This window comes from Triticum urartu, chromosome 7 (genome assembly GCF_003073215.2).
Source record: "Triticum urartu cultivar G1812 chromosome 7, Tu2.1, whole genome shotgun sequence".
Taxonomy (NCBI): domain Eukaryota; kingdom Viridiplantae; phylum Streptophyta; class Magnoliopsida; order Poales; family Poaceae; genus Triticum; species Triticum urartu.
In genome coordinates, this window is record NC_053028.1 from 39,083,304 (window position 1) to 39,099,365 (window position 16,062).

Below are 16,062 nucleotides of genomic sequence, written 5' to 3' on the forward strand. Positions count from 1 at the left end.
GAGCGTCCGCACGGCGCCTCCACCGCACGCAACGGCGGCGCCCGACCCGACACCCCTGGTCTGCGGGCGCCCCGACCCCCTGGCGCAAAAGCACCGCGCCGTCCAGCTTTGAGAGAGCCCCCGAGCTCCTCCGCCATGGCTACGAACGCACCTACCAACGGCCTGGGCCCAGCACCAAGCCGACTGGCGGCAACGCCACTGCCAGCGTCCTCCTCCGCCTCCGAGACCTCCTCGTCACTTACCTCAGACGGCGCCCAGAACCGACTCCCTTCCCAGCGCGGGGACGGCACCGCGCCCAGTGCCGCCGCCGGGGCCGCGCGCACCGGCCGCCCCGACGGCCTCACCTCCGACCAGCCCGCTGACTCACCTGACACACTGGGGCGCAGCATCGCCCGCCCCATCGTCACCCGAGTCGCCAGCCCGTACAGGAGCCGTTGGAGCCATCTTGGCAATACTAAGGGGGCAAATAAACCAGGACGGAGGTAGTAGTACCGTACAACAATATTTTGAACGACATGGTATCAACAAATATATTACAGGCCTGGTTAAGTTGCAGGAGTTAAGTTTTTCACCCTAACAATAGAGGCCTTGAAGAAAATTTCTACAGACATTAATTTATGAAACACCTGAATCACGAGGCTTCGGCTAACGGGGTGATCAATCGAGATGAGTGACACAAAGGAAAGCCCAGGTTGGCAGTCCATGCTGCAATCGAACACAATAAGCTTCGCCGAAGGAGCGCCCGCTCGAGCTATACACGAAGGATCAACTCCCTCTGCGCCACCACGCCTTGAAAAAAAAGGAGGAAAAAAGGGTGAAAGCGTGTTGTACTGTGAATCCTCTGCTCCCTCTGCTCGTCTCCTCGATTTCGGCCTCTCTCTCGTTTTCTCACCAGAGTGGCGGCTAGGGTTACCGCAGCCGCTGCCCCATCCCTGCTCGTAGCCTCAACCCCACAAGCACGCACATGCAACTGCTCGAGGTGAGAAGCAACGCCTGGATGCGGCTGCTGGAGGAGCAGCGGTGGTGGACGGGCTCATGGCAGCAACGACTGCAGAGAGCTGCGGCGGCCGTCTGTGGAGGAGCAGCAGCGGCCGACGGCAGATCGGCGTGTCACAGGAGCGGATACGGCGGCAGTCATGAGCAGGGCAGCACGACGTTCGGGCCCTCCAAGCCCACAACCACTGCATCTTTGCCCGCGTCTACAAGGTTAGTCCCCAACTGCAATTTTATGAGTCCTCAACTGCAATTTGTTTCTTCAGATTTTTGAAACAACAACATGACTGTACATCTACTCTAGCAATTTGTTATATTGGTCATATGTGTCCTATGGATGGTTTGGACTCCTATCGTATTTGGCTGATGTTTTTGTGAAATGACCAATTAGTTGTGCCATTTGTTTATCAGCTTTTCCTGTTGTGGTGTTATTGCAATCCAGGAACTTGGTCGTATGGTGTTCACTGAAAAGAAGAATCTGCTAAAAGGTTGGTCCATGCTTATCTTCACTAATTACATCTTCTTTGTGGTTAACTATGGTCACAATCATTGATTACCACTAAAGAAATTATAACGCGAATTGTTTCTTTCTCTGTATGTCTTTGCATAGGTTGGATGTGCGTTGTACGTGGACATGAACTTGTTCCTGGGATTCAGAAGGGAGCACATGCCATGGAACTTCGAGAACACGGAGAACCATGTGTACCTCCAGGTGCGATGTTGCTAATTTTGTTCCCTGTTAGAATTGGCCGCCCTATGGGATTCCTATCACATTTTCTTGATCTGGGATGACTATGTGTCCTGTCCTTGTGACCGATGCATGCCGTATGCTGGTTCTATTGGGATTCCACCATTAGCAGAAAGATCAAGGCGGTGGGCGGTTGCGTTACTGCTTCCCCGTCAATCTCGGTTGTCCCCATTGAGGGGACGAGTGGAGGCTGTTGCGGTCATGTCATCCAGAGTCGGTATGTGCAGCCATGGCCTACTCCTCCTACCCACATGGTCTCTCGGCCGGCAGTGGTATTTGGGTATGTTGATGAATCATGAGGTAACTGATCTACAATCTAAATATTCAGAGGTTTACAACTGATTTATGTTAAGGGGAACACTGCTCTCATATTCTCATTAATGTTACACCTGTAAAGTTAACATAAGGTTGCTGAAAAAATGTAGGTGGAGGGAGTACTATATTTATTTAAAAAAATTACCAAGAAGTAGCAGAGCCCCCTACAGTCCTACTACACTATAAATTGATAATAGAGTCTGACAAATGATTGTTGAATACATTATTTTTAATGCTTAATTATGATAATTCGACATAATCTCGTCAGACGAGTAAGAGCCATATAAAACAGCCCATAGTCAAACAGGAATACGATCTGAGTATACTGATAATATAGGTGCTTACACTAAATAGACTTGTTGTATGAGCATCAACAACACTGAAAGGGTCATCGTTGTTTGCGGGAACACTGAAAGGGTCATCAAGAAGATAGATGTCAACATTCTGGTATAGTGCACAAGCAAGCTGACCACCACTTAGATATACTCCTCTTTCCCCAATTTGTATATAGTCGCCGAATGGCAGCATTTCAAGGTCCTTCCAATGAGCACCTCTCGATTGTTTCTTGGTATATTTGTCTGTCCATCAAAGATCCAATGAGAACATTATCTTGTATGCTTCCTGCTTGGATCCATGCTGTCTGAGAAACATATGCTATTTTCCCACAGACTTCAGTCTGAAATATGAACATAAAGGTTAAACTCCTTATGAAAAAGGAATTAGGGCCAGTTCTTTTGCTAGCTTTTTTGGGCTTCCAGAATAAGCTGCCCCCTACCCAGCTTATTCTAGAAGCCCAACTAAAATTTTCTTTTTAAAAGCCTACTAGTCAAGTCTTAACTACTAGGCTTCTAAAAAAATAAGTTTGGTTCAGCTTCCAGAATAAGCTAGGTAGGGGGCAGCTTATTGCAGCTTATTCTGGAAGCCACCAAAAGAACTGGCCCTTAGCCTCTGTTCGCTCAATCTCTACGAGACCATATTTTTGGAGGTTTCAGAGAGAAATATAGTGATTTTGGATTGCAACGTTTATCAGGACTTTGCTTGCCGTGTGTACAAAAGAAAATACACGCCTTCAAACTATCATTTGGAGATTGAACAGAGTGGTGTTTTCATTATTTAATTCTTCAACAATCATAACTGAAGTTCTGTTATGTGATTTGTCAGTGTGTATCTTACCTGTTTTAGAATCCATCATGCAACACATTTGTTTGTAACAAACATCCAACATATATCCGTTGTTGTTGTATGCTCAGTAGTATTTGATCAGCATTACAACCTGTTTTGTCGCTGTTGTATACTCGTATTTTCCTAACCTTGTATTTCAAATGTCAAGGTTCTTGCATTTGCTTTACTAAACTTTAACTGATGATCTAACTTTCTACTGTAGGGAAGCCATGTTCGAAATCATTATTGTGGATTACGGAAGTCCTGATGGAACTCAAGGCATTGTAAAGCAGGTGCAGCAAGCATACAGCAAAGATCCTGTTGTAACTTAACAAACATGCCGATGTATGAGTATGTATATATATGTGGTCCAGATTTAGGTTTGGTGTTCCTTCACGCCAAGACCAGCGTCGAGCTCAACAAGATAGCCGAGATGTGCGTACAGATAGAAGCGGTTCTGCAGGAGATGAGGGAGTAGCTGGTGGTCAGGACGACGAAGATCAGCACAATGACGGCTGCTTTGCCATGCCAGTGCCACACTGCGGCTGCTACACGCATAGACCGCCATGACGCCGGCGCCACACTTCGCCTGGTCCACGTACGGATGGTTATGAACCGGCGTCACGATTTGGCTGGTACATGCATGGATGGCCATGTCATCTTGCCCCGAACCGGCTCATCCCTGCCATTTCCGCCGGGATAAACGAGTTGTTGGAGGAAGATGGGGAGATGAGCTGTTCTACTCATCGACAAGAAATCACTTGGACAGAACTTCCTTTTCACAATGAGAGGAAAATGCTCTCATGAGGTTGATTGATTTGGGGTTCTCTGATTTCATTAGTTAGACCAAGTAAAGTAAATTGACTTTCTTATCTTTATATGCACTAACATGTGGTACAAGCATATTGGTCTGTTGTTGCCAAGGGATCATCAGCTTGATCTAGCAAATCTCATTTCTTTTTCTATTTGTTTCCTGTTCATTGGACATCTTTCTTTCCATCTTAATTACTTATTGTAAAAAGAAAGAGCACATGAATCAACTTACAGCAGAGAAATAATGCTGTGGTTTGTTGTGCTACTTTGGCCAGTTTGCTTGAAAGATTTGACATGTCTAATCCTGTCATATTCCTGTGCATTGTCTGTCATGGGCTCATCAAGTTCACATTACTTGTATGTACATGTTCTGCCAACAGGATAAAAGAGAAACTGAAAGGTGCGGCCACCAACCTGGCACCACAGCATAACGCCTCAGGCAGTGCGCCATGGGCGCGGCCCAAATGCTAGTTTTGATAATGTGTTGCTAATTCCTGATGCCTTCTATGCCTATATTAATAAATTTAAGTCTCTAATCCGTAGAGATACAACAAATAGTGTACAAAATGGGTCTGCATAGTCCTAAGGAGAAGAAGCAAAATTGTGTATATGTTTTGCTCAGCAGAGCCTTTCTCTTAGAGAAGACAAGACCAAGGTCGTAGGTAGTGAGATTAATTCGTTGGTTTACCTGTAGATATCTGCTATGTGTCTGTTGGTTGTGGCTTTAGTACTTGGGTGGGGACTAGGGACAACTTTATCAATTCTTTAAGCAAACTGTATTTCTTTATCTTTTTTCTTCTTCTAAAAAGGAATATATTCTATTGATCTTCCGACCTCTGAATAGATATAATATGAAAAATGTATTTTATTGTGTATGAAATTATATTAAGTTGATATCATAGTTTTTGATGGTTTTGATTACAAACTACAATCCATTTGACTTCAAACAAAATCGATAGGACTTATTTTCATAGACCAAGGGAGTAGTACCTGATATGAACAGTGAAATCTCTGGTCTTGTAAACTATATAGCTATAAACAATATTCTACTTAGAGTTGAAGCCGAGTGTTTTTCCCTAACCAAGATAAAAATAGAACTAGTTGAAAACGGTGGAAGTTCTCCCACTGAACTGCTGACCTGTGCTGTACTGTAGCACATCAGTCAACTTTAAAATTTGAACATCTGAAGCAAAATAAAGAAAGACGTATGAACAGTTAAGATGGTCAGCATGTTTGAGCAGGAGCCGCTGGGGTGAGGACGCATGCTGCTGCCTTCCTGCTCCCACCTGAGCGAACGAATCTTGGGGCTGAACACTGCTCACTCCCTCCTCGGCCAACATTTCAGAACATGGCTCATGTGAAATCTGCCACAGCAACTTTGCACTAGTATTGTTTTAACACAGTTAAAAATAGGAGCTGCAACAATGAAGTTAACATGAACTACAAAGGCTAGAATAGTCATCTTCCTGTCCTGTGCCAAGTGGTCTAGGTCATTGAGGTTCGAGAGAAGGCCCAGGCTATGGCAGAATCTGACCATTAACGTGGACCTTTACTATCGCATCTAATCATCTAATCAGAGCTCCATTATTGCGGCCATTAGGACAAGACAAATTGGTCTTTACAGGCGGCAAAATTGGGATTTAAGTGCTCCTCTCTTGCAACAAGACGTTTTGCCTGTTTGTTTCAGGCGCACGCACGCTTTGCCGCAATCATGCAGCCAGACGGTGACCCCTGCATTTGCCATTGATCTCGCAGCACGTGGCACCCATAGCTTCTCTCCTCTGCTTCCGCCCTCTCTCTTGGTCTAGACACTCATGCTATATCTCTCTAAGCTAAGCTGAGTATTGTTTCGAGGCCGCATGTCCTTTCGTGCATGTCCATCCATCCACCAGCGATACAGTACAGAAAGCTGAAAAGGTTTGAAGCTTGGCACCTGGGTGGTGGATTCATAGGCTGTCCTCCATTTGGCAGCGTGTCGACTCTGCACTCTGCAGCCGCTGCGCCGGGCGGCGTGATGCTTCTTTCTCCGTGGAATCAAGGAGGGCCCGGGTGCTCTTTTGACTGGCTTTCACGTTGCATCGAGCAGGAGTATCCAACAAAATATTTGAATTCCTTTCGAAGACCAGGATAGTCTCGATTTATTGAGTGTTTTGATAGTATGTTTGGTTTGTAATCGTATCCATTGATGAAGTGCTTGAGTCACTACAATTGTTTCTCGCTACTGTCTGTTTCTTTTTCAAACTATACCTCAAACTTTCCTATAAGCAGTCTGTCTCCGCTACTGTAGAACAATCTTTTTGCCGAACTTTGCCAATTTCTCACCCTGTTTTCTCTACCTGTCACACTTTAGAGTACGCAAGTTCTGAAATTTACCCCTGTTCATACGCCCATGCTTTGATCAAGTTTTCTTGCCCTGTTTTCTGTACCTTCTTAGGGCATCTCCAACATTGACCCCTAAAATGGACACGGTATCCGTCCATGAACGCGTACGGACATATCCGCGAACATACGTTTCAAATCTGTTTTGAACAAACCAGATGAATTATATGGAATGATTTTCATCTAAACCGGACCACATTCATTACACTTTCGACATATTTCATTAAACAAAAGAGACCCGACATAAATCTAGTCTATATCTACGGCGTCGCCTGTCCTCCGAGTCCTTGCTATTCCCCTCCGTGCCCATGTCGGTCAGCTGTGTCCATGTCCAACAGAGATGAGACCCGTGAAGTGAAGGTATGGTTGCCGGCGAGGAAGAGTAGGACATGGGACAAGGACCGGCCTAGTTGGTACTCGAGGCCCCGCCGCCACCCATGCCCTACTCCTCGTCGGAATCCACAACTTGTTCAACATCGGTGGACGTGAGAGGTCGATGAACGTGGACGGGCCTGCCTCGTCGTTGTATCAGCACCAACGAAGCACAGCGGGCGACGCGAACCACACGCAGCTGCTGGCACTTTGTTTGGGATCGCGTGCACCGCAATCGCCGACTCCATGACTGTTTTGCAGCCGGCGCGAGTGTGTGCGGCCCCGTACATTGTGTGCTGCTCGAGGATGAAGTTGGGGTTCTCCGCAGTCATGGCCGCCATGACCTACTTGTGAGCTCGCCATAGATTTGGCCCTCCACCAATCGGTGCTGCTCGAGGAGGGAGGTGTTCTACCGCGTGAGGAGGAAGCTCGTCGTAGATAAGCATATGTCAGAAAACACTGGCCAAGTAAGGACTAAAGACAATCATCATATAACTGAATAGCTGGTTTATTATCTTTCTTGGTTTCCAAATCATGGAGTAGCATTCAACAAGTCTAGCCGGCCGAAGCTCCAATGTAAAACAAGCTCCCAAGAATGATTGGATGCTACACTGTAAGGGTTTCCGTTTTTTTCATGCTATTTAGTTATACACATGGTCGTTTTGGATTAATTTGCATGGAGTACAAATGATTACATGGTTTTTTCTGTCCCGTACACACATACACTAACATACACTAGTAGAAAACGGGTCTAATGTGAAACTTATTAGTTCCGGTTTGTAATTGAACAGGCACTAATGTGACCATTAGTACCGGTTCCAACGGCTAGGCGGGCGGCGCTCATTAATACCGGTTCGTGCCACGAACCGGTACTAAAGAGGTTGTGGCCTTTAGTACGGGTTGGTGGCTTCAACCGGTACTAAAGGGGGGGTCTTTAGTACCGGTTGGAGCCACCAACCGGTACTAAAGGTGGTGGCCTTTAGTACGGGTTGATGGCTCCAACCGGTACTAAAGACCCCCCTTTTAGTACCGGTTGGAGCCACCAACCGGTACTGAAAGTGGTGCGCTGCCACCCGCAGTTTATAATGTTTAGTCCCACCTCGCTAGTTGAGAGGAGTTCGCACCGGTTTATAAGCCCCGCCGCGGCTACCGTGTCGAGCTCCTCTCTAAGCAGGCCTTTGTGGGCCTATTGCAAGTCTTCTGCCCTGTGGGGCCTACTGGGTCGTATGGGCCTGCATCCTGGCCCAACTAGAGATTGGGTTTCTAGTCGTACGCAGGCCGTGCCGGCCCAGTTGGCGGGCTGTTTTTACTTTATTTCAAAAATAAAAAAAATCTTACCAATCGGGACTAAAGATCCTCCAGACCACGGCGCGCCTCGTGCCACGTGGTTGCCCTTTAGCACCTGTTCGTGCTGAACCGGTACTAAAGGGGGGGCCTTTTGTGCCCACACTTTAGTGCCGGTTACCGAACCGACACTAAAGGGCCTTACGAACCGGTGCTATTGCCCGGTTCTGTACTAGTGATACAAGACAATAGCTATAGCTATAGTTGATAGCAAGCTATGCCAAATAGGCGCAACTTATTTGTGAAAGTGTTGTTCTGTTCCTGACCTCATGTCAGCTCGGATGAAAATTAAAATTAAAAAAAATTAAAAAAATATATGAACTTTGTGTGCCAAACATTGATAAATGATTGTATTGCTTGTAAAGTTCCATCATTAATTAACATTCGTGGAAGACGTGACAAAAAACAAAATCGATGCTCCAAAGTCAATTTTGTTTTTGCCACGTTTTCCACCAAGCAAGCAATGAAAACATTTGTCAATGTTTGGAACCAAAAAATTAAGAATTTTTATTTTTAACCTTTTTAATGTTCACCTGAGCTCACATGAGCTTTGGATCAAAAAAACCGTGTCCAGCTGTTTGATGCTATAGTGGTCGCAGCTACAATAGAAGTAGAAAGCGTCATAGGTTCGCTTTTAAGCTATAGCTAGCAAAATCTAAAACTTTGAAAAAAAAAAGTAGAGACACAACACAATGCGTTGTCTCTTAGGATATCTAAATGATATTCTATTTAATTGTCTTAGGGATCATATTTGCATCTTAACCTTGTGGTCTAGTAGTGGAGAGAGGGAGAAGTGGAAATTGGGGAGATATGCCACACGGGATCAAAACCATTAGTTACACTCCATGAGAAGATGAGTGACGAGCCATATCTTCACTAACATACAACTCATCGCTCTCTTAAGTAAATACAGTGCCATCATTTTGTCTATGATACCGTTATATCCTCAGTTAATACTGTGATGTGCTCAGATTTTAATTGTATGGCCAACCCGTAACATTGCTGATTAAAGTCTTCTGAACAGTGAACATAACGGGAAGTTCAACCTCCAAAAAATTAGCGATTTGATTGCACCCAGCTAGGAATGAGGACCCGACTTAGTTGCCCCAGGCTACATTAAGCCAGACGGAGTACTGCTATATACTAATTTTATTTTGTAGTCATTCTCTATTTAACAGTTTTGTATATTTTCTTACAAAGAGCATTGTTTGGACATTGGCACATGCATCGTCTACCATTATACTAATTCTCTAAAGAACAATAGTTGGAATAGGAGTTTGTATACAACATTTCTATCATGTGCTCTTTCTCTTATATGCCCTCCGTCTGGAAATATTTTTTGGAGAAATAAATGTATCTAGGAAGTATAAAAAACTACACCAGACAAGATGTACCGCGCAAGTTACAAATCTGGAGAGAGCGGTATACACTTGCTTAGTAGAGTAGTAGACTAGTAAATGTGACATCCACTGTGCCTAAAATCAAGCATATTCGGAGGCTAGCTATTCCAGCCTGGCCAAGTGACTGGGTCCTACCTTGTTATCCTGGATCGGTAAAATCAAGAAATTTCTTACAAACGTGAATTTGTAAGACAACTGAAGCGAGGGGGCGTTGGTTTGGGGAAGGATCAAGTGGACCACGATCCATGACTCAATCGAAGCTAGGTAGTCCATGTTGTAGTTCATGTAAACAATTGCTAATTTCTGGTCCTCATATGCCTATATGAATAAAATTCAATTCTTTGATGATATGCATCAAATACTTAATGCACAAAATGGATCTCAATAACTACAAGGAAGAGAAGCAAAGTGGGGTGTGTGTGTGTGTGTGTGTGTGTGTGTGCGTGTGTGTGTGTGTGTGTGTGTGTGTGTTTCATCTTTTGCTTGGTGATGCCTTGCTCTTATAAATGACTTGTGTGCTGGGAAGTGATATGAAGTCACGCATTCGCCGGTAGATAACTGCTTAGAGTATGTTGGTTTTTTACTTTGGCCATTGGATAGGAAGAAGACATCAGAGCTTCAACCACCGCTTATGCAAACTACATTTCCTTATTTTTTTTTTCTTTCCAAAAGGAATGACTTATGTTGATCTCTCTCTGTCAAGAACCAAAAATGAGGGGGACTAAATAGGTCAAACTTTTTATAACATGGGCCAATCCACATAATACATGTTTCCCGCCTTAAACCTAAGAGATTAAAAGCGCATGCACGCGCACACGCACACACACACACATCGGTCAAGATCAAATTTTGAATCAAATAAGAAATGACGTTTGGACAGTTAGGGCATCTCCAAAGAGGACCCTTAAACCACCTGACGTGTTTTTCCATACAACGTGAGCCAGTATCGGTCCGCCGAGCGGCCAGGGCGCACTTTTCCCGCAAAATATAGAAGCAACATGTGTATGTGTGTGTGTGGGTGGGGGGGGGGGGGGGGGGGGGGGGGGGGGGGGTGTGCAGGGTTCAGAAAACAGTCACATAGGACTCCGACACCCAGGCCCACAAAAAATGCCCCTCATGGTTCCAATTTTTTCCATCCCTTCTCACATTTGTTTCACACTCGCAACCTCCTACTCCGCTGCCGTCGCTGTACCACTCCGCCCAGCGTACATGCATTGCTAGACTTTAGCAACCAGTATTGATGCGTCTGCTTGTCTTTTACAACAGTGCCGTCCACCCAGAATCCGTCCGCAGCCTGGTACACGATGCCCCCTATCGAGGCCATCCATATGGCAGACACCACGCCTGACAGGTGTTCGGTCAAATGCCATTCAGCCTATTTTTGAGCCTCATGTCATTTTTTGTATAGTATGAAGGATGTGGGGTATTTATTCGTGGTTGGCCGTATCCACGGATTATCTTAGACAGGAGTCGAAGGGGAGTTTCTGACAGCATGTGCATGCTTTGTTTCACGTGAGAAAGCACATTGTATCCTATGACATGCACATCATCCATGATCGCAATGTGAAGTCATTATCATATCACTAGTACGTCCAGACCTCCGTCACCAAGATTGTCGCATGGTTGGTCAGTGTTGGGACGAACCCACAGGCGACATACGCCGAACTGTTCTTCGGCGACGAACGCCGGACCAAGTAGAAGAAGATGAACAGAATTTTCCGGCGACGAACGGCCTGTATGTTGGCATCTATTCATCTCAACTACCCAAACACATATATATGGAGGTACACACGCCAACCCCGGAAAAACTCTCACATCGACCGGGCGCATACCACGATCTCAATGGAGACTACATCTTTCTTAGGCCCCTCCCCTCGGCTCGGCACATACTGTCACCGTGGCGCGGCAACAGACCGGCGCACTTGGATCAATACATGGAGAGGGGTATTTATACACGTGCACACACACCAGGCTAGCTACCACGCACGCACGCACTGACTTGGCTTGCCGCTGCATGCACTCGGCCACACCGCAAGTCACACATGCACTAGCCTAACAGCCATCACATTAGGCCACTAACCCATGCACTAACTACTCACTGGAATATCTCCACGATCAACAAGATCCAGCTGTGCAGCTAACAACCATGCATGCATCAGCACAACGGCTCGTCCGCCACTCACGTACCGCTAAGTCAAGATTATAGCTATCAGTCAGCTGGAGGCAAGGTGGCCATTACATGCAACCGAGGAGATCGTAAGTTTTCTTCTTCGTGTTCAACTTGTTGATTGAATCAATGTTGCTCTACACATAATGTAGTCCGTACATGCCGCTGTGATGTACCACGGGATAGAGGGACGGCCATTTACATACATACACTATTTAATGAAGCTGAAAGGCAGTATGTGTTGGACGATATGATCCGTTCATGAAAAACTTGTTGAAAATCCGGTAAATCTCGTTGAATTTGAACTATTGCTGTACTAAACTTATTTGCATGCTATATATTGATGATTTGTACTATTTTCTATCTGGATTTTGAAGAATTCCGACGAGTTTCATGAATTTCGTTCGGTTTAGTTGAAACCCGGCTTAAGATGTATGCAGACAGCGTTGCGCCGGATTACACATGCGTGTCCGTAGACAGGTCCTCCCTGTCAACGTTGGAGATGCCCACGGGAATCTTAGAGTGGGCTTGAATTTCCTCTTGCAGCCAGGCAGCACGGTGTTGCCGTCTCGCTCACCAACTGGTCTACCGTTGTCGCCGGGCACCTATTCATTTGCTCCTCTGACATTATTCTCTCTGTTTCAGAACTGGACTCCTGTGCTGTTACAACAACCTGGCTACAGTGCTTTGGGAATGTATCAGGTGCACCCATACTTGTGGTACTAGTGATGCACAGGATGTCGTAGAACATTTTAAAAAATCTGCAAAAAAAAAAATCTAGCACATTGACACAACATTAGTTGTAAAATTTCGTATCAAAATTCAAAACATTTCTTGAGATAAAAATGATAAATTTGACATAAGTGTGATAATGGGCCAAATCTAAGGCCCAACTTATGTTATGTACTATGCAATGTTGAATTTATCATTTGTTTTCTGAGCTATGTTTCAAATTTTGATTTGAATTTTTTTGACAACCTCCATTGATGTTGTTTGAATGCGCTAATTTTTCTTTCAAATTTTTTGACATTTTAAAATGTGCGATGTGAGTTCGATGCACCGATAGCACTAGAAATATGGGTGCACGAGATATTCTCCCATGGCAGAGCATCAGCCAAGGTGTACGGTTGTGTGCTTCATTTCATTGTAGTGAAGGCACTATTTTTACACTGTACTGTTAAAATAGGAGATGAAAGGATGAAATTAGCATGAACTATAAAGGATAGAATAGTCCCTCCCACGCTTGTTGGCAAGCGCATAGGAAAAAGAACCGGCACATTCGTCTAGGAAAACCAAGAGAAAATCGATGGTCAAACAAGTGTTGGACAAGGCCAAAATTCATGGCTCCGGCAGATTCTGCCCGTTCATGATGACCGTCGACAACACCATGATTAAATTAGAAGCAATCCAAGAAAGGAGTAGTACCACAACTATTGAAAGAAGCACTGCAGTATCGCAGCTAATCATCAAATCTCTACGCCATTGGGAAGAGACAAATTGATCTTTTCAGTATCTGCAAACTTGAGATCTATAGTCTCTTACAACGAGACTTTTTGTTTATTTGTTTCAGATGCACGCTTTGCTGCAACGTTGCAATGATGGAGCAGTCGTGGTGATCATTGCTGGCTTGCTGCTGTCAAAGCTTCTCTCCTCTGCATGGAGTACGAGCAACCAACGTTGCAGAAAGGCCACGTTGCATGGAATATTAGCATTCAGCATCAAAAGCGGAAGATTTGTATTCTTTGAATGAACACACAAATAAATTCCGAAGTCTCCATAAAGTAAGTTTCACTTGACTGAAGATAAAAATGCTAATACTCCATTCAAAGTTAATACACTACAGTTGGCCCATGGTGAACTCCTCATACTAATACTCCGACACCTCCAGCGCACCCAAAGCCCCACCAAAACCCCTCTCTAACCCCGCGCCTCCATCTCCCCATTTGACTTCACCACCAGTCCACCACCCCGGCCGCCCCTGCACACCTCTGCCGGTACTCGACGAGTCCGTCACCTCTAGTGGTATACCCGGGAAGCAAGCCGCTTCTTCTCCGCCACCATTCCATATGCCCCTTGCGACCGCCGCGCAAGAACCATCAGCTCATATGGTACTCACCATGCCCGGCAACTGTTTGATGAAATGCCCGTGCTATATTTTTCTTTGCACTTCTTCTTTGAAGCAATGGATTCAGATTTGGAGTACATATACGAGCACTATGTTGAGTCATCAGACGGCTCGTGTGACGAGGAGGACTACACTGATGACATTGCAATGATGCAGGCGGTCTTTGCAGACGCGGAGTGTGCGGAAGAGCATTTTCTCAATTTCAAAGGGATCAATCAAGGCTCATCGAGTACTCAACTGCAGCAGGGCGCACGGCCATTTGACGTGGTAATCAATTGCTAATTCCTGGTGCCTTCTATGCCTATGCCGATAAGATTGAATCAATAATGTGTAGATCCAACAAATAGTTCACATAACGGGTGTGTATAACTCAAGGGAAGAGAAGCAAAATCAAGTATGTGGTTATTCATCTTTTTCCTAATATGGCCTTTGCTCTTATAGAAGAGCTTTGTGGTACACAATGGTACGAAGTAGATGGTCCATCCGTACATAACCTATTAACCATCTGTTGGTTATTACTTTACTCCTTTGGTAGGAAGAGCGGATGAGAGCTTTATCAATCCATTAAGCAAAGGAAATGATACTGTATTGAACCCTTAACCTTTGCATATAATGCATTTAGCCAACACATTGTGCGTCTATATAAAAATAAAACCCTATGGTGATGTTACATCCTTAGAAAGAAAAGGAGATAACTAGAAACTATAAGTAGACCTGATGCAGTGCAAACCGTGTGTGTCCTGGCAAAATTTGATTCCGCACATTGATTGTATGGTTGGTCTCCAAGGAATGATGTAGTCGTACCGAGTCAGAATATACAATAGTATCCAACATCAATGCAAAATATGTGAATTCCTTTCGACAACCATACAAGTAAAACTTGCAGTCTCGGTTTCTTGAGCATCTTCATAACAAGTCGATGTCTGGTTTTGCAACCATGTTTGAATGGGAAACCTATTATTTGAGCTACTACTGCTACGGTATAGAAAGTAGAAAAAAAATGCAAAGGTTGACATCGATCTGCGTGGTGGATTCATAGGATTTTGTCTATCGGGGTGGAAATTCACATGGGCACGCAGGTGCGGGGGCACGCACCTTCCGAGCCCTTCCAGGACACTCGATTGCCTCGCGAGTAGTTTGACCCCGCACGAGGGAACAATAAATTTTAAGTTTCAATCGTTGAAGCTTACAATTTTGCATATGACAATGAAATTAAATATAAGCCTTTTGTATGGCGTGAGAGAGTGCATGCATTCGTCTTTTGTATGAGCAGCAGGATTGACACTAGATTTACCACTTTCCCAGGCTCCATATGTGGTTCTTGTGGTTGGCTAACACCAATGCAGCAGACCATGCAAATTTGAACAGGTTGAAGGTGTTTGAGTTGTCTCTCAGACTAACTACCATCTGTGTCTTCATTCCTCAAAACCACCATCAAGCTTTGCTAATTATAATTTTTTCAGTCACTGCATAAAAAAATAAAATTTTATTGTACAAAGTATCAATATCAATGCTGCCAAATCGATTTCTGGGACTACAATCTCCAAGATTCCTATTCAAACTTTGACTTGCACCAGTAGCCTCGAAATTTCTTTGAAAACAGATTTGCAACTATCAATTTTTTTTTCATAAATAGTTTGGATTGCTTACCACATGTGTCACGTGGTGGATTTGCAACTATCAATTTGCAGGCCTCGAATTATGATTGTGATAATCTTTAATTTTAGTACCAATTTCATGTGAGAGATTTATTTTTATTTTTCCAAGAGAACGTAACAACCTTTGGCGCATGCATACACTGTTCTACTGCCTTCTCTAAAGAATGGTAGCATGCCGCAGAGGCATGAGTACAACATTTGTTATAACTGCTTACTCTTTTCTTCGGTCTAAAACAAAACAAGGCATTGGTGTACACGTACTAGTGACTGTCTGTCTGATATGTCTGCATAAGACGCTACACCATTGCACAATAAAGTTGACCCGTAAATACGTCGTCCTGCTTAGTGAAAAGCAAGCAAATCTGAAGGCTTCCTGTCAGAGCTAATCTGAGCTGAGGAAGAAGCTTACGTCTAACAAATTATTTTGGGAGACGCAAACCAAGCAAAATTTTAAAAGGTGAATGTATAACACGTCTAAAGCACACAAAGAGGACCGGCAATAGAGGAATCATGCACAGCGAGAATAGCCATGGCGGCAAAGTGGGAGGGCGAGGTGCCATGCCACAATGATACGGGATGTACATGTG

General features: G+C 44.6%; 1 protein-coding gene across 4 annotated transcripts; it reads left to right on the top strand.

The window, feature by feature from the left end:
- Positions 1–603: 603 nt before the first annotated feature.
- On the top strand, positions 604–4,848 carry LOC125523073. Of its 4 annotated transcripts, none has more exons than XR_007290095.1 (5): positions 606–1,206; positions 1,405–1,481; positions 1,604–2,041; positions 3,441–3,510; positions 3,592–4,848. XR_007290095.1 is itself a non-coding variant. In XM_048688120.1 (3 exons), exons 1-3 carry the CDS (start codon positions 965–967, stop codon positions 1,783–1,785), a joined length of 501 nt encoding a protein of 166 aa, XP_048544077.1. In that variant the 5' UTR covers positions 604–964; the 3' UTR covers positions 1,786–3,434. The 4 variants fall into 4 exon arrangements, 1 of the variants encoding a protein (XP_048544077.1); XR_007290096.1 differs by having other exon boundaries at positions 1,436–1,481; XR_007290094.1 differs by having other exon boundaries at positions 604–1,206; positions 3,441–4,848.
- Positions 4,849–16,062: the final 11,214 nt, after the last annotated feature.

What these genes read in the sequence shown, in the direction of transcription:
- LOC125523073 (XM_048688120.1), top strand. Translation starts at nt 965, where the DNA reads ATGCAACTGCTCGAGGTGAGAAGCAACGCCTGGATGCGGCTGCTGGAG. An exon ending in TCTTTGCCCGCGTCTACAAG is followed by an intron (nt 1,207 to 1,404) that starts GTTAGTCCCCAA and finishes TTTGTTTATCAG; the next exon opens with CTTTTCCTGTTGTGGTGTTA. An exon ending in AAAGAAGAATCTGCTAAAAG is followed by an intron (nt 1,482 to 1,603) that starts GTTGGTCCATGC and finishes GTCTTTGCATAG; the next exon opens with GTTGGATGTGCGTTGTACGT.